Below are 18,752 nucleotides of genomic sequence, written 5' to 3'. Positions count from 1 at the left end.
TTTTTTTTTTTTTTTTTTTTTTTTTTTTGCAACAGTGTCACATTGTTGACTCATATTTAGCTTGTGATCCACTCTGACCCCCAGATCCCTTTCCGCAGTACTCCTTCTTAGGCAGTCATTTCCCATTTTGTATGTGTGCAACTGATTGTTCCTTCCTAAGTGGAGTACTTTGCATTTGTCCTTATTGAATTTCATCCTATTTACTTCAGACCATTTTCCAGTTTGTTCAGATCATTTTGAATTTTAATCCCATCCTCCAGAGCACTTGCAACCCCTCCCAGCTTGTTATGGTCCTCGAACTTTATAAATATACTCTCTATGCCATTATCTAAATCATTTATGAAGATAGTGAAGAGAACTGGACCCAGGACCGATCCCTGTGGGACTCTGCTCGATATGTCCTTTCAGCTTGACTGTGAACCACTGATGACTACTCTCTGTGAATGGTTTTCCAACCAATTATGCAGCCACCTTGTTGTAGCTCCATCTAGGTTTTATTTCCCTAGTTTGAGTATCAAAAGCCTTACTAAAATCAAGATATACTACATCTACCGCTTTCCCCCTATATTGTTACACCGTCAAAGAAATCTGCCATCCTGCTAGGTGAGCTCCCAAAGACCTGGGTTGGCATGCTGGCAGGAAAACAGGTAGATTTCCATTGCAAATTTGTTAAAAACAAACCATCTCCACAAAATGTTTCAATTTCAATGCATCAGTATTGTCAGAATTTCCAACCAACTCTAATAACTTCAAATGCCAAGTACTGGGAACATTGGGAATCTGGGAACAGATGCCATTCTGTCCAACAAGGGCATCAAATAGAAAGGCAGGAGGGCTTGGAGTAAAGACCGTGAAATCTGGTCTTTTGTGTGCTTTTACCCTATACTATACAGATTTCACAGGGGAGACCAGCATTTCTCAAATCGGGGGTCCTGACCCAAAGAGGAGTTGCAGAGGGACCGCGAGGTTATTTTAGGGGGGTCGCGGTATTGCCACCCTTACTTCTGCACTGCCTTCAGAGCTGGGTGGCCGGAGAATGGCAGCGGTTGTCCGGATGCCCAGCTCTGCAGGCAGCAGCGCAGAAGTAAGGGTGGCAATACCATACCATGGCATCCTTCCTATTGTGCTGCTGCGGGCGGTGGCTCTGCCTTCAGAGCTGGGATCCCAGCCAGCAGCCTCCACTCTCCAGCTGCCCAGCTCTGAAGGCAGCGCCACCAGCAGCGCAGAAGTAAGGGTAGAAGTACCTCAAACCCCCCAATAACCTTGTGACCCCCCCCCAGCTCCTTTTAGGGTCGGGACCCCTACAATTACAGCACCATGAAATTTCAAATTTCAATAGCTGAAATCATGAAATTTATGATTTTTAAAATCCCATCACCATGACATTGACCAAAATGGACTGTGAATTTGGTAGGACCCTGTGAATAATATTGTATGCATTAATTGCTCAGCAAAGGTTCTCCGAATGCTTTAAAAACCCTTATTTACTAAACTTTGAAATACTTTGCTGTGCTGTGTATTATGGTGCCCAGTTCAGAGCTGTGTAGACTGGAACATAGAGAGGATATCCCCAAATTTTCAGACGTGTCCACTAATTTTGGTGCTCAGAAAAGAGACCCCTAGGCCCTGATTTTTAAGAGCGGGTGAGTTCATTTCAACTCTGTTTACTAGTGCTCAGCACACACAGAAATCAAGCCATTCGGTATTTCATGTTGGCGTCCACATTTAATGAATCTTTTTGAAAAATGTGGCCTAAGCAATTAGGTGATAAAGTCAGAATTCGTGAGCCTGGACTCCCATGCCCCTCCTCTAACCATGATACTTCTTCCTTCTAGTGAGCTTTGTTAGGTCACACGCCCCCAACACCCCAAATGAAACTAAACTGGATATTGCCAGTGCTAGCTATAAGATGATAACGTATGTTAAGGGAAAAATGACTCTTCCTCCATCGTTGTTGCTGGCTACTAAGACCGAGAGAGTTGCTGCCCGATTATTTTTTAAATTTGCTTGGTCAAAGGTACATGACGTGATTTTAGTGATCGATAGAATTTTAAAAAATAAACCTTGCCTGAGTGTAGCAGTGGTCCTTTAAACTTGTCTAATCTCTATCGCTAGTCTTAACATTTTCCAAGAATGTGTAAATATCTCATTGGTGTTAGAGTAAAACTGTCTTTTCAAAGAACATGTATCCAGTAGCGGGATAATACTCGATAAGTATCATGCCCTATGGACCCAATCCATTAAGTAAGACAAGAGAGTTGCATAGGTGTACGAAGAGAACAGACCTGCAAGTGTCCTCTGCAGTAGATTTCACATGTGTTTTATTTTTTTCCGTTGTTATATAAAATAGACTGTCATTCCCCTGCAGCAAATAGAAATGATGCAATTGCTATGACAGTGTGTATCCTCCAGTACCTTCAAGAACATGCCTGCCTATATATTGTTTGGATTTTTTCCCATTGCTGGAGAGATTTCTCCAAGTTTGGGGTGATACATTCAGCAAAGGGGCTCTGATTTTTGCAGAAATGTCTGAGGAGGAAAGGATTTCAGGACTAAAAGGGCAAAACAAAAGCTAATGTCAAAAAGTGACAACATTTTGTAGTATTCAGGGTAAACTCTGATGAAGGCACAGCCTTCCCGATTAGTGGATAAGAAAGAGACCATTGCATCTTGGCCTCACATTATCCTACACAGCATAGCTTACTCAAACTATAATCAGTTCCTGTGCGTCTAGCCTTTTCTCAGTGCGTTCTTTTTGCCATGGTGCATTTCATTCCAGTGTTCGTTTTTTCAGACTGATGTGTGAACTTCAGGAAGCCTGCTCAGTGAGGAGCAGGAAGTTAGCATCAAAGGTAGTTGACCTCTGAGGTATGTATGTGAATTTTTCTGTAGTTCTTGGAGCGTTGGACAAAAGCAGATAGCAGACCAGTTCAGAAAGAACTTCCCTTTCCGTCTCTGATATCCTCCTCCAGCTCCTCATGTGACAGAGGTCTATGTCCTGGAAAGCAATAATAGCTTGTTAAGCTCTCAAGGTCAGGGACTGTATTGCCTTCTGTATCATCTGCACACTGTCTCCACTCAACAACATGAGTTGTGGCCTTTCATGGGATTATTTGCATGATTATCACCAGATTTTCCGCACTGCGGAGATCTGACATCCCGCTAATCACATGGATGGTCCATACATCTGGAGAGTCCTGAGACTGGAATGTAGTTTGGCCCTTCCTTTATGTTTGAATGTTGGTGATTTTTATCATTTCATTCTTCTCCTTCCTCATTCTGGATAGTTTCCTTCCACTGGGAGAGACTGGGCAGGGGGAGCAGATCCTTGTTTGTTTTGTTTTATTATTTAAATAGATTTTTTTTTAAACTTAAATCAGTTTTTTTTTTTGTTTAAATTACATGTTGGTGTCTTTACTTTCTTCCTATTTCATATTGTTACATTGCTAAAGTTGATATTTTGAATTTTTTTCTTTACTTAGTTTGCTAATTTATAGTAGAACTTTGGATTTTTTAAATACTGAATATTTTTTCTGCTAAGAAGTTTCACGTTTAGAATGCTCATGTATGCTGAAAATGACAAATTCAGGGCCTCGTCTCTAGAGCTTAGTGGGGAACAGTTTCTCCTTCCTGCAAAACTTGTTTTGGAGATTTCAAGAATTTTTCCTGTTCTGCTTTGGAATGAACCAGAGACCCCTTGACATTTTTCATGAAAAATCAGAGCAAGGGAGACCCAAGAATAGTTAGTAAGCAAGTGGGGAGGGCACTTACCTTGGCTTTGGGAGATCCAGGTTCAAGTCTCTTTGAATCAGGCAGAGCAGGGTCTTGAACCTGGATCTCCCAAATCCCTGGTATTTGGGGGGCAGAGGTGGTCCTCTTTTTCTTTCTGTGATCAGACATACCATCCTTACTTTGAGACTAACACAAAGACAAACCCAGAATTGATAAGCAAATAGCCTGTGCTATATTTGCAGCTAACCCTACCAATACTGAACTTCTAGAAATCAAGAAAGCTGAAATGCTTTAACCAGGCTATATTCCCACTCAAGTTTACAGTTTGAAGTCAGTGGGACTTGTGCTGTAGGGTGACCAGACAGCAAGTGTAAAAAATCAGGACGGGGGAGGGGGTAATAAGTGCCTATATAAGAAAAAGCCCCAAAAATCGGGACTGTCCCTAAAAAATTGGGACATCTGGTCACCCTATCGTTCTCCTAAGACACTTAGGACCTGTTAAAAATCTTAGGGACCCAAATACGGGCCTAGGAGACTAACTTGAAAATTTTGGTCTGTTGTGCTAGGTACTGTACAAACACAGAACAAAAAGGCCCTGCCACAAAGATCTTACAATCTAGTGTAAACCGAGACAACAATGGATACTAAAAAGCAGATGGGGGAGTATGAGGAAACAGTGAGACACTGTTGCTCAGCATGATAGGCGGTGGTCTCAGCACACCAGTGGTTTTTGTACGCATGGTGGAAAAGGAAGGGTTTTGAAGGATAATAATGAGATTGTTCTGCAGATATTTACAGGGAGCTCCTCCCATAATGCTCCTTACGCATGCTTAACTCTAAACACGAGTAGTCCTATTTTAAGTCAATGAGACTGTTGATGAGAGTAAAGTTATGAAGCTGCTTATATGTCTCCAGGATTAGGTCTTCAATTTGCCATAAGCAAAATACTGAAATCTCATAAAATAAAACAAGACACTCTACTTGTGGTGGCATTTAAAAAACCCAGCATTTATAATTCAGTTCATTCTAGATTTTAATCTATAAAGTTGCAGTAGCACAAATTTTCAAATTGGTTGTACAATATTCCTACCTGAATTAAAAATCAATGATTTTTACAAAGAAGGTGATTTCAATCATGATTTAAATCAGTGATTGAAATTGCCGTAGTTTGTTTGCAAGTCACTTGATATTTGTGCCCCTTTGCATGTAAGAAGATGGTAGCACCGTAGAATCCAGTTAACACTGCCTGTAACTTTAGGCTGAATTTAGCATTGCTTTTGTTCAAGGGTATTTTCTCTGGGTGTTGAATCCACCGCAGCAATAGCAAAAAATGATAGAACTATGAATGTATCCTGTGTACATTCACTCTTAGTTAGCTACACTTTATGACAAAGTAATGTTAAGAGCATGAAGCAAATTGTTTTGCCTGCCACCGCCTACCTGGTGCTAGTGCTCTTGTGCCTTCCTCCTCCATCTGAGTGCTGGATAGAGAATCGCCCCACGCTGCTCTGCAATTACATGGCCACTATCTGATAGTAAATCGAAGCAAGTCATTGATCCACTGGCGGGGAGACCCCAGCAGCACCATAGACATGCTGATTAGTGTACCCGGTGGTTTCAAACACCCAGTTTGCAGGCTGGATCCATCCTGCTTGGCAATTTCTGTGGCGTGCTTGGCGTATTCAGATTCTGCAGAATCTCAACTTTAATTTTTTTTTAAAAAGAAGTTTCTAGCCCTTATGGTTGCAAATATAATCTTCCAGTGAGAACCATTTGTAAACTTATGCAGTGTTTGTCTGCCTGAGTATGCAAATAGCCTGAAACAATGCATCTCAGATGCGTGAACTCCTGTACTGGCTATTAACGTCACTGGGGTTTTGACTCTAAAGCCTTAGGGTGACAATTTAAACATCAGTACTGACTTAGCAGATGGGATGAGTAAGAGGATAGGAAGAGCAAGTGGGAATTGGAAATTGCCTGAGGGAAGGGAATGCAAAGGGGAGGGGTGAAGGGCAAAAGTAGCAGCGATCCTAAATGTGAGCATATTTTCCCACTGAATAATGTTGAACGTGACAGTAGGTACTGAATGAATAATAAATGATGACTTAGAATTTAGTTACAAATAATTGTAAGGGGCTCTTATAAGGGGCCTTGATCTTTTTATAAACCTCCTACTGATATCAAAGCATATCTAATCATTAGGGCCCTACTAAATTCATGGCCGTGAAAAATGTATCACGGAACATGAAAACGTGAAATCTGGTCTTTTTTGTATATTTTTAACCTATGCTATACAGATTTTTAAAAAAAATCCCATGACCGTGAAATTGACCAAAATGGACCGTGAATTTGGTAGAGCCCTACTAATCACCACAATGGTGAAAAAGCTACTGGAGCCACAAATGCCATCTACATTAGGGCTCCCAACATTACTAGCCCCAGCACAGCTGAATTATTGTTAGCACCAGCAGTGTAGATGAAGCTCCAGAGAAGTTTCATTAAGAGTGGGCCTCACCTGTCCTACAGGCCATCATTCCTGGGAGCAGAGGTGGATAGTGTTTAATCCTGGTTGGAAAAGTTTAGCTTCACAAGTGATCATTGTCGAAGGAATGACCCATTCCAGCATTTAGAAGTAAGATGGAGGGAGACTCATTGATGGGCACAGAAATCCATGTAACACAAGGAATATGATTATTTTTATATCATTGCCATCAGTTTCAGCCTGTGAGAATTTTCCATAAGACCATTAGGAATACTTTCCCCTGGTGAACAGCTTATCAGCTGTTGTTCATCATTCTCAATGATGAAAGGCAAATGTTTTGCAGTTTCAGTCAGATGTAGACCGGCATCACAGAAATACAGTGCACTGCATCCTACAGGCTCCGTGTCATACAGTCTGCTGGCCACTCGTGGCCCCTGACCATTTTTTTCATAGCCCTTGTTGATATTCATCAGTAGAGCAGTTCAAAAATATATGTTCCTTGTTTAGTCCCCTTTAAAACAGCTGTGATTCACCTGAGGTTTGGTTGTGGACCCCTCCCCTCAGTTCTTAGCCCTTTACTTCCCCTAGGTTGTAACTCTTCTCAGAGTCATTTCAACCAGATCTGCAGCTGTCCACCTCCATCTTATCTTCTCTGCCTCTTTGTTTTTGTACCTTTTGGTTTAGCACACTCCTCCTCTGAGCATGACTCAGCTGCAAGTGCCTTCCCAGGCTGCCAGGCAGAATCACAGCCTTTAATAGCATGTGGGCTAGCCAGCCACTTCTCAGGGTGGAAGAGAGATGGTGGGGATGGGTCTGTACACTTTTAGGAGAGAGAGGATGTTTCTATGGTTAAGGCACAGGGAAGGGGCATGGGAGATCTGTGTTAATTCTGGGCTCTGCCACAGATTCTATGTGATGTTGAATTTTACTGAATTTCTCTGAGCCTTAATGGGGATATTAAACTTCCCCACTTTACGGACTAAAAAAGCTTAATAGCTGCACATAAAATAGGCCATTTCTAATGCACAGAAAGTACATTGCATGTTTGGTTTCTTTTAATCCTTGTTTGCTTAGGAACGTAATGCTTTTTTATTGTTGAATACACTATGGCCCAGTGAGTGTAAATGCACAATGCATGGCAAATGTGGTGTTTAAACAACTCTGTTTATTTTAATAACCATCCTTTAGATCTGCTAAGATTTAAGACTGTTTGCATTGCTGCTAAAGCTGAATGCAGTCCCAAAACACAGGACTAACCTTTAAAACTCAGCCTGTAATAATTGGAAATACAGCTCATCCCTTCTTGTCTCCTCACAGAGCTTTTTTTGATTGTATGGCCCCAGGTTTGCTTACACAGTGGACCAATTAGCATAGAATTCATCCAGCTCATCATGCAGGGTCGGGGAGCGAAGAATGTTTGAAGTGTCAAAACAAGAGACTTAACCAGAAAGAGTTTTTCATTCCTTTATTGCTGAGAGTCCAGATTCCCACTACATATGTCCCTGGCTCTAACCCTGGAGGTGGTGGTGGAAAATGTTTGTGTTGTACAATATAGTTAATAGTGAATGAACTCTTAAGATTGCAGTAATTTCTTCCAACAGATGCATGACAGATTGTGGAATCTTTTCACATAATGGAAATGATAATGTTTGATTGAATTGTACTAGGTGAATGCCTGGCAGAAAATGTTTATTATATGGTCCCAACCAACTTCCAGTCCCATTGTGCTAGACAAATATTAAGAGACAGTTCCTTCCCAAAAGAACTTGCAATCTGGACAGTCAAGGGATGGAGAAAGAGATTTGTCATGGGAATCACTCTAACTGGGGAGCAGTGCTTTCCATTGTTATAGAGAAAACTGGTTTGGATTTGACCAAGTTGTCAGCCTTTTAAAATGGCATACTGGGCATGTGCAGGAAATCTTTTAGCTAAGGTCAGAAGGTGCACCAATAAGGATGTATTTGCCGACCCTTATCTCACATTCTCACACTGCTTCAGCTAATAATCTCTTAAATCTCAGCTCTTCTGCTTTTGGAGATACACTGAAGAAACTTAATAGCTGCAAGTAAAATAGGCAATTATAAGACTGGTTGTCTTATAATGAAGGGGAGTTGTGTGTGTCACCAGATTCCTTAAGAACAGAGTAAGCTGGAATCAGTTACATATGGTACAGACAGTGCAAAAAAAAGAAGAGTTTTGGGGAGGGATGTGGTAGGAAAACCATTAGAAATGTATCAAAAAGAAGTTCCTCTGGAGATTAAGGACATGCTGGTTATTTCTTTTAGCTTTGTCCACAGACTGACACATTTTAATATTGTGATGTATGTTTTCTTTGTTGCTCTTTCCTCACCTTTTCCTTTGTACAGTACTGCTACCCTCTGAGCAATAGTACATTATGTGCCTAATGTTCTTTCATCTTGACAGTAGTGCCGAGCTGCTAGCTGAGTGGACTCTGTCTGTATTTAAATAGAGATGTTATTAAGGGGCATAGCAAAGCCGCTAATAACCTTAGAAACTATCTCCAGATGGGTGACGATTTCAGAGCTCTTTAATTATGATAGCCAATATGAATTCTATAGTCTCTGTTGCTTTAGTTTGTACAGGAGATGAACTAGTTTGTTCAAGTATGTCTTTCCCATAAGGACCGTTACACTTCTGTGATGGCAACTCAGATTCTGTGGACGTTATGTAAATGAAAATGTTCTTGTATTGTCTTCTGTATTCTTTTGCTTGTCTGTTTTATGTTTAATAGGGATGTTAGCTGTGGCACCCTTCCAAAATTCCAGATTGGATAAGTGTGTGAGGCCCAGCTAACATACACTCCCATTAAGTTTCAGTTAGACATGCGTCCTCTCCTAAACTGCACTGTGGTAAACAGCCGTTGTGTTCCACCCCAGAAGCATTCATTTTTCAGAGGTGGGTGATGTGATTCTTCTGTGTGTATAGTTTGTAAAGCAAAAGGAGAGGCGCAGATATATGGAGCAAGGGGAGAGGAAATGCTAGGAAAGAGAGCAGGGAGAATTCTCTACTGGAAAGGAAGCATCAAGGGGAGAGAGAGGGAGTGCCACAGAGGAACAACATTGGGGCAGTGGGGAGGGGAAGACAAAGGGCATCCCCTCATGGATGAGAGGAGTCCCCAGGGTGAACAGGTGAAAGCAGGGTGGAGCACACAAGGCAGGATTTGTAGCCTACAGCACGTTGCAAATACCAATACAGGTGGGAAGCACAGGGAGGGTCCACATATTCACCTTGCTTAAATGATCAAAATCACGAAATAGCTTTTTGGGAGTGGATTTCCTGTGTAAACATGGGTGTATTGTGGATTTGACTAACCAGGTACTGTATGTTACAAGTGAGAGGGTGGCACCTGGAAGAGGGGGACCTCAGGTGGGCGGAAAAAAAGCAAAATAGGATAAGAAATCCCATAAAGATGTTGCAGGTGGAGCGGGGCACATCCCAAGGAGTTGCTGTGGCTCACCAATTTAGTTTGTTAGGAGAGAGGTGAGCCTCTGGGCGAGGAATATGGATTTTGGTGGAAGCTGCTGTATATCTGGGTAAGCATCCATGGCGAAATCCTGGGCCTGTGGATACTAATGGCAAAACTCCAATTGACCTCAATGGAATGAGGATGTCACCGTCTAACTTTAGGATCCTAAACCCCAAAGCTTAGAAGTTTGAATTGTTTTCCCATCACTACTTTTTATGTATTTTTGCAACATTGATGCTGACTTTGTGCATGCTCTGTCTTTTTCAAAATTTTCGGTGTTGTCTTGTAATGCAGGATAATCTTGTAATGATGCAATAGCATAAAGGAATGTACTGTATTGTGTGAATATAAATAAGAGGCAGAGAACATAGGTTTTAGTGGATTTTTTCAGCTTTTGCCTTTTTTCCCCTCTTGCTCAAGAAAATCTTTAAAGACAGTCTGAAATCAGTTTTAAAGACATGTACGTTTTAAAGCCAGAAGATACCATTCTGATCATCTGTTCGACCTCCTGCATAACACAGGTGATGGAACCTCACCCACTAATTTCTGCATCAGGCCCATAATGTCTGTGTGAGCTATAGCATAATTGCCTTAATAAGTAAGACTCAAATAATTTAAAATTACCCAAATGCACAAAAACACTTTCTTGCTTCCCAGATCCCCAGCCTATTTAGAGAACCGTCACTTGAAAGATTTTTTTTTATGACTGCCAGCTACTTAGTTTCAGCCATAGAGTTGATAGAGACTTCACTAGCTTTAAATAAACTACAGCAGCTAAAGAGAGCTGTAGATATTTAAATTTTAAAAAATTCTTGTGTCTGCAGGATTACATTTTTAACCAGTTTGGGGTAAAATTTGCTGCCTTTTTGGACTGAACCATCTTTTAATAATATGTATGACAGTAACTATTTGGACTATACCCAGATTCACAAAGGGACAAACTCAGGATTGACCGGCTTCTTCCCACCAACAATCTGAATCTGACCTCTCATGCCAGGCTCCCCGTATGAGTATGCCGTTCAGGTGCAGATTATCAGACAACGGCAATCAGTATTTTTATATGCCATTCTTTGAATCGGCTCTGTGTTACATTGTAGAATGCAAACTGCATGTCGATATGCCCTAAGGTTCCTAATTTTATTTCTACATAATTTACAGTGGAAGATAATGTGGAAAGAGATTTTATTTTGAATGTCTTTTTTTAAAACCAATCTTATGAAAACGAATTCTATCACTGGCTTTTATATGAAGAGTAATAACGTTTATTGAGGTGACAAATTGTTTGCATTTGACGTGCACTTTTCCCTGTGCCTCAGCAGGCCATGTGATTCCATTCCACTGACACTAAGAAGAAAGAATTAAGTTTGTGCCATTTCCTATCCTCATTACAATTTTCAGCATGAGATTAATGAGAAGAGAATAATGGCTCATTAATTCAAAGTCTTTTTCCACTAGGATGAGGTAGCAGGATCTTCACGATCTCTTATTTATAATAGTCAGCTGTCTTGTTTGGATCTTTCTAGTGTTCTGTGTTTTGATTGGCTGGCCATACTATCATACACTAGTGACAGGTTCTTGGACCTGAAGGGTAGATAGACAAGTCATTACCAGCACAGAATATTAAAGGTCATTGTATCCCAGTGTGCTGAATATAAGTGACATGTACATTCGAATAATGCATTCTGCAGTCTAACAAGTTAACAACAACAATGGAATAGTCCACAGCTGCATGAAACAACATCTCTTGAGAGGTAACACGTGCTTCTGGTTAAAACTAGGGACTGGGAGACATTGCTCCGAGCTTATATTCTTGGTTCTGTCATTGAATTGCTTTGTGACCTTGGGCAAGTTGCTTATTATGATTCAATCCTGGTGCCAATGAAGTCAGTGGCAAAACTCCCATTGACTTCAATAGGAGCAGGGTTGGATCTTCCTTTAGTTACCCCATCTGTGAAATAGGGACAATAAGGTTCACCTTTGCAAAGAGTGTTGAGATCCTCTGATTAAGATCCCCTACGTGCAAGTTGCTGTTATTTTTAATCTAGAGTTGTGAAGATCCAGTAAGTATGGTCTGCACTGGGGTGTCTTTTTTTTTTTTTTTTTTTTTTTTTTAATGCAAGAAAAATGGTCTGACAGCATAATACATTCATTATTACTGTTCCCCCACTATGAAAAGGGAGCAGCATGGCTAGGAAGGCTGTCTGGTTTCACTGTTGTTTCTGTAAGTACCGTTGTGCTCTCTGCTGAAACACTGCTCATGGGTAATATTATTCTGCAGTGAGTCCACACTAAATCCTGCTCAGCGTGTAATGTGACCTTATACCTCCCATGGCGACAACACTAAGGGAGCTCTCGTTATCCTCTCTTCTCTAGCTGGGAAAGAACACCGCTGCCAGGAGGCTGTGCTGAATCAGGGCATTCACTCTTTCTACCTTTCTTCCTTTTTAATTTGAGAGTGGCTCTGGCACTCTTGTGAGCAAGTGGCTAATAGCGCTAGCTTGAGGATGACACTGTGTGAAACTCTGTGAATGCGTGCAGACGTGATTAATGGTACCATGAACCTCACACTGTTTGGCTCTGCTTAGGAACACAAATATTAAAGATGCACAGGCTGAACATCATTTATGTCTATCTCTTCCCATTTCCTTGTCCACCTGCAACTTCCTTAGGCTTCGAAGTCCTTCCCTTCACTCCCTGACTTCCCTTCATGCTTTCCACTTCCTCCCTGCTACCTCCCTGTCATCGTTCTCACCACCTCCCTTCCAGCTCCTTAACTCCCACAGCACCTCTGCCCCCTGAAACTTCTGACTGCCTCTCTCCCCATGAGCCCCCAGCAAGTAAAGTGTTCACGCTTCCTTTGATAATCCCTTGTGTGAAGGTAAGCAGTCTCGTTCATGGCTCTGAGATGTTGCCTTGTGTAAATCTCATGCTGTGTTTTTTGGAGCTTCCCCTGTGCACAGCATTCTAGAGCATACAGTATTGGAACAGAGCAGCACCAGAGTCCTAGAGCTGCAGACATGCAGCCAGTGACAAGAGATTCTCTAGTGAGATCATCCAAGGCAAGGTGCAATTACCTAAGAATTTATGGGATGGGTGGGAGCATGAAGAGTCAAGGTGGTCATGGATAGCGGCAGGAGGAGGTGGGGAGGACAGGGACAAATGGACAGTGAGTGATAAACACAGTATCAGCCTTGGTATCCCAGTCAAAACTTTACAATCTAAACTCCAAATGTTGAGGGCATGTGGATACCCCTACAAACTGCCATGCAAGCTCCACCAATGGCAGGGCCGGCTCCAGCATTTCTGCCGCCCCAAGCAAAAAAAAAAAGCCGCGATCGCAATCGGCGGCGGCAATTGGAAAAAAGAAAAGCTGCGATCGGCGGCGGCAGTTCAGCGGCATGTCCTTCGCTCCTAGAGGGAGTGAGGGACCTGCGCCCCCGAATTGCCGCAGGTGCCGCCCCTCTCCCTTGGCCGCCCCAAGCACCTGCTTGTTAAGCTGGTGCCTGGAGCTGGCCCTGACCAATGGATCCCATACCTGACTTGCCGCAGGCTGGTATTCCATTCATGGGCCTCTCTTGGACCAAACTGGTTTGGGAATGTTCACAGACAGGGACCAGAAGGTGTGATCCTGAGACTTTTTTTTTTTTTTTTCCCCCCATCTCTCTCATTTTCTAAGCAAAAAGCAAAATTCTGGGGCAAAATTCTACCCTGACTTACACCCTCTCCAGCCCCACTAAGATCAACTATTAAAAGTGATGGACGTGCAGTAGTGACATATTGTGTTAACTTATCTACTCGTCCCAGGACTAGCTCTTTGTACACTGATGCTGCTAAGTTTTGTGCTTAAAATGTAGGTCGAAGTATTGGAATATTCAGTGAGTCCAGTCTTGGCAGGATATCTGTAGGTGCTTTATGACCGTAGCAAGGAGATGATAAAGATCTTATTGACAGAGATTGTAACAAGAACAGGAAATGACACAGTGGCAGCTCATTTTCTCAGAGAATGTAATGGGAAGGGAGATTGCTGCAGTATTAATCAGATCTTCAGTTAAACATTTTTAGCAAAGCTGAGAAGTTCATCTAATTGAATCTGTTCTCATTTCCATCCTCCTGTTGTCATTTTATGCTCAGCTTGGGATGATGTATCAAGAAATCACTTTCATTCTTTATTAGTTGCAGTCTCCAGCTGCAGATGGTGGGCACTGTGCTGAACTGCGTGGTAGTTATACAGTGAGCCAGCCATAAAGGCTCCAGGCCATTTTCATCGTAATGAGCGTCAGCTGGCTCAGTTCCATTGGGTTATGACTGCCCTCCCGACCCCCGTTTCTCAGTCCATGTTACTAAAATAATAAATATGTCCGATGTTTGCTATGTCCCATCTATTAATATTTGTTGTTTGTACTGCAGTAGTGCCTGTAGCCCTGACAGCTCTATTGTGTTAGGCACTGTACATAGGGTGGAAGACAGTCCCTGCCCTAAAGAGCTTACAGTCTAAATAAGTGGGACCTTTTTAACACACCACAGTGACTGCGCTTAAAATATACTTTTTGTGTGGTTCACTTCTAAATGCGTGTTTACATGAGTTCATGCACAGCGACCTTGATTGCTACTGGTTGGTCACATAAACAATTACAAAACCGGGATTCAGCAGCCAAAATGGGACAGCACTAAGTATTGGCTGGCCTATTAGCTGTGATATTTTGTTTTTAAAAAAAAATATGAAGAACAAAAGAAAGCAACATTTTGAGTGCGTCCAAGTCTTGGAATATCAGATACCGTAAAAAAATCTATATGTGTACTGGATAGAAGTGGCATCACCATGCATCTCCGTAATCTCCCAAAGTGTCCTCCTGCCCCAGCATGCACGGGTAATCCACATGCCCCCATGACATGTAGGTTACAAACGGGTTATTGTGTAAAACCTGTAATAGATTTTTTTTGTGTGGGTTATCTCTGCTTTGGATTTCCAGTCTTCAGGTCTACAACACTCCAACAGAGCTCTTTCCCATGTGTTGCACTGTTCACACAGCTTTGGATGCTGCGGCTAATGCTTACAAAGAGTCATTTTAGCTAAATATGTTCCAGAAACATTTGAGGAGCTTCTGAAATAGGTACACTTTCTGCATGTTTGTTCTTCTAAGCATCCTAAGCCAGGCATATTGGTAATTTTCAGTTAAATAGCTGATTGAATATACGTGCAAACTCTATTCCAATTTAAAAATAAAAAAGCAAGAATTCCACCTACTGATGTTTGTGCTGCCGCAAGATATGTTAGGTGGAGTTTTGTAAATTTGCATCAATTCGGGAAAGAGTATGGGAAGTCCTGCGAGTTCCCAAACAAGCTTTGCAATTACATGAGTTCACTCTTTTACTTTTTTGCTAAATTGTGTTATGTTGGTAGCCTTGGTCTCTGTGGCGAGGTTTTTAATTGGCACTAACGACGCGGGCCTATGTTTTGAAAAGTGACTTGTGATTTTGAGTGCCTTGATTTTTGGATGCCCAACTGGAGACCCCTTAAAGGGACCTGATTTTCAGGGGCAGGGACTCAGTATTTTCTACAAAACCGATCCCTTTAAAGGGTTTCAAGTTGGCCTCCCAAAAACAGAGACACACGGTTGCTTATATAATTTAGGCTGAGACCACCACACTCGTTTCATTTGTGAACTGCTGTTTTGGTTAGAGATTGACATGGTGTAGGAAGGTGCTTTATAAGCATTCCCCAGTTAGCTCTGCTAATATGTCTCAATCACGAGCTGCAGTAGTTTCAGTTATTCCAATTCAGGGCCTCTCTTCAGCCAGATTATTGTGTGAGAGGATTTGTGAGACGAGCAAATGTACACTGACTGGTCCACGAACCTCATTTTTATTTGTATCTTAAGTCAGAATTTTCTCCAGTGCTTATGGACCTACTTGTGACCATCCTAACTCCCAGTATCTTTTAATATGCAAAAGCTTGCTGCATTCTACGGTCCAAGTACATTTTGTAATTGTGTTTTTAAAATGTGTTAATTGACTCATTGTAAACTCTATCCTTTAATGTTTGTTCTTTGCACAAATTACTTTCGGCTTAGTTAACACATGATTACAAATTGTACTGTACACAAGGCATGGAGCAAAGCTAGTTCCACAGAAGATGAATGTGGAACTTGGTATCCGCTTCTGCAACTTGACTAGTAAACCGAAGACAAGTGACTGATGCACAGTGCTTCTCAAGTGTCCTATAGGTCCATGAGTGGTTTGCAAATCACGTGTTTGTGTTGCACAAAATGAAACATTTTAAGGACCAAGTTGCTTGGGAAGTGGGTCCATAAGTGGCTGTTTCTCTTGAGGAATGCTTCTTTGAAAATTTTGGAAAACCACTGTGTTGTTTTCTTTGGGAAGATAAATATCACATTGCAGCTGTTTAGTGTTAAATTCTGCTCAATGGTTGTTGGAGTTTGACCCTGTTTAAAGTGAGGAAAATCCAGAAGGCTGTGTTTTTTGTGAATGCCAGTTTCTCAGCACTATTTTCCTCTCGTTTTTGTAGGGAGAAGTGTCTCCTCCCACTACAGCTGGCTTTGGAATCAAAGAACGTGAAGTTGGCCCAACATGCTCTAGCAGGGATGCAGGTATGGCTTGGGACTTGGGTGGATTTTGACTTGCTTGGTTGGAGGGTGGATGTAGAAAATGGCAGCTCCCGTATGATTTAAATTCAAAGGAAATATAGGTGTTTAAAATGAAAGAAAGTACTGTAAACAAAGCATCAAACCTTGGGGTGACCTAGTGATAGCAAGGGCACTGCTGAGAAGGCATCCAGGAGCTAGTCTCTGCGCTAGCAGAGGCAGAAGATTCTGTGGAAGCTGCATGCTCTGCAAGTGATGGATAGTGCCTGGCTTTGTGCTTGGACTCCAGCAAACGACTAAGGAGCTGCATTGACAGAGTCTGAAGAGTCCCATCCAGCCCTCTTTGATCAGCTCAGAGGACAGTGTTGCTTTGAGGCTGGAAAGCGTAACGTAGACATAAGTAGTGAGGGCTCTGTTATAAATGTATGGGACCGCCACTGAAATATTGAAATCAAAATTCCCCACACGTTCAGTAGCACTAGGTGAACTGAAGGGGTTTTATAAATGACAACTGAAAACAGCCATGCAATGCATGTACCAAGAAAATCAGATGCAGGCTTCAGAGAGCTAAAGCATTTGTAGGTAACGAAATGGAAACGGAGCGTATGTTTTCGCTTCATTGAGGGGAAAATGGACATTGCACAAGTATGCAATTAATGTTTATTGCTAGGAATATAGTTTTGTAGGGAAAGCTTCATACTGCTATTCTACTAAATACAAGTTGCTGTTCACTAAGGTGCAATTCATCCCTGTGCGAAGGGCCAGCGTGAGGTCTTGTTTTGAGAGCATAAGTAGGACTTAAGTAGTGCACACGCCTTTTGTGTCTCTGCGTTTCACCTCCATGTAGCTGAAAGTAGTTTTGTTTTTTTGAGAATAATAAAAAGGCCAATATTTAGATTTGAAAACAGGCTCCCATAAAAATTCAGTTCAAGTCCATTTTATTATTTTTTTTTAAGTTGGATTTGCTCTTTTGTGCCACCTTTTCTAGCTCTGTCATGCTGTCTAGAAATACCCACTGTGACACTCCATTACTCACGTACTGGCTTCTTTCCAAGCAAAGGGAACCTGATCAGGCCATAAAAAATCAGTAGGACTGTGTCAAATCTACCCCTTATACAACCTCTCAACCCCTACCCCCGGCAAATTCACATCAAATTTCATACCACCAGCACAACCCACTGGTCAGGCTGCCTTCTCTTCGGGGGTTTAGTTAATGTTTTAGATTAGTCATCTCTTGAAAGATACATAAATGCCTCTTCCCACTCTCTGCCAGTGATTAGCAATGCCACCTCCACAGTGCTTCTGTCCCCCTGGCAGCTCAAAGGGAGAGAGTGGGATGATAGCTAAACCTTTATCTCCCACTAAGCAAAATGTAAAGTAGTGGTAGCTCTAGGTCTCCACACCAGCCTCATTTTCCACTCTGTACATGTGTTGAAGTGTTACTTCTAAAATGACATTAGCTGGGGGCTTCACCAAAGCCAAGTCCAGCAGCCTGCAGAAATTGACATGTTGAGAGTCCACTGGGAAATGACCTTCTTGAGATCATTTGAGCTGCCAGAAAAGAAATAAAAAAGCCATTGTAGAATTCAGTAATGAACCCAAAAGTGTTAGTTGCATCATCAGCAAAGCCTAGATCCCGTCCTGAAGACCTTCAGAGAAAGAACCAATACGCAATAGGTTACAACCGAGTTAAATAATGGGGAGGGGGGAGAATCGACAGTCTCTGAGACTGAACTACCTTGTGCCTTATTGCAGAAGCTGCTGTCTGATGAGAGATTTGTATCCGTGGAAACCGGCTCAGATGAGAAGCAGCTACTAAATCAGATGCTGAATGCCGTCAAAGTGACTCCTTCCCTGAACGAAGACCTGCAGGTAGAAGTGATGAAGGTGAGTGATTTACTGCTGTCAGTGCTTGCGACAGAGACTGTCTGACTCACTCCAGGGGTTTGTGAACAAATTTAGAAGTGTCTTGGACCTGTGCACCTCCTGCCAGGAATTGATCCCCTCCTTGTTAATAATGAACACTCATTTGCATTGCTATTTGAATTGTGTTACACACCAGCTTTCATGTGTTGCCTCTTAACACAGGTATCTCCCTTGTTGCTGTTACCCCATGTATATGATAGGAGGCAAATTTAAACGGCATAAAGCGTTCACTCTGGTTTGAAAACTTCCTTGGAAGGAGTTCAGAGATGTCACAAGGGCTCACATTTGTTTGTGCTCAGTGTTTGTTGTGTGTGCTCAGACTGAGGATTTGCACACTCAAAACCCTGGTTGTGCGCACACACTTTAGAAAATTTGGACCACATTCTCTATCTGTTCTTTGTCTCTTTCTAAAAAAAATTGATTACAAATAGTGGTTGGCCAAAGCCGGGGGGAATTTTGACTTATCTGGGCACCTGCTGGTTACCCCCAAAATATCTTTGAACTAGTGTATGGGAGCCACCCA

At 42.0% G+C, this 18,752-nt stretch overlaps 1 protein-coding gene across 1 annotated transcript in view; it reads left to right on the top strand.

The window, feature by feature from the left end:
* The window catches only part of ARFGEF3 (ARFGEF family member 3), a 112,908-nt gene that overhangs the window by 6,831 nt on the left and 87,325 nt on the right, over window positions 1–18,752 (top strand). Inside the window, exons 3-4 of the mRNA XM_026649568.1 lie at window positions 16,228–16,309; window positions 18,059–18,190. Of these exons, the coding sequence (XP_026505353.1) occupies window positions 16,228–16,309; window positions 18,059–18,190 (214 nt within the window). The remainder of the gene's footprint in view (window positions 1–16,227; window positions 16,310–18,058; window positions 18,191–18,752) is intronic.

This window comes from Terrapene carolina, unplaced genomic scaffold (genome assembly GCF_002925995.2).
Source record: "Terrapene carolina triunguis isolate 2854851 unplaced genomic scaffold, T_m_triunguis-2.0 Scaffold85, whole genome shotgun sequence".
In the NCBI taxonomy this organism is placed as follows: Eukaryota; Metazoa; Chordata; order Testudines; family Emydidae; genus Terrapene; species Terrapene triunguis.
Note: the sequence above shows the minus strand (reverse complement) of the source record. Positions and strands in the feature narration are given on the sequence as shown.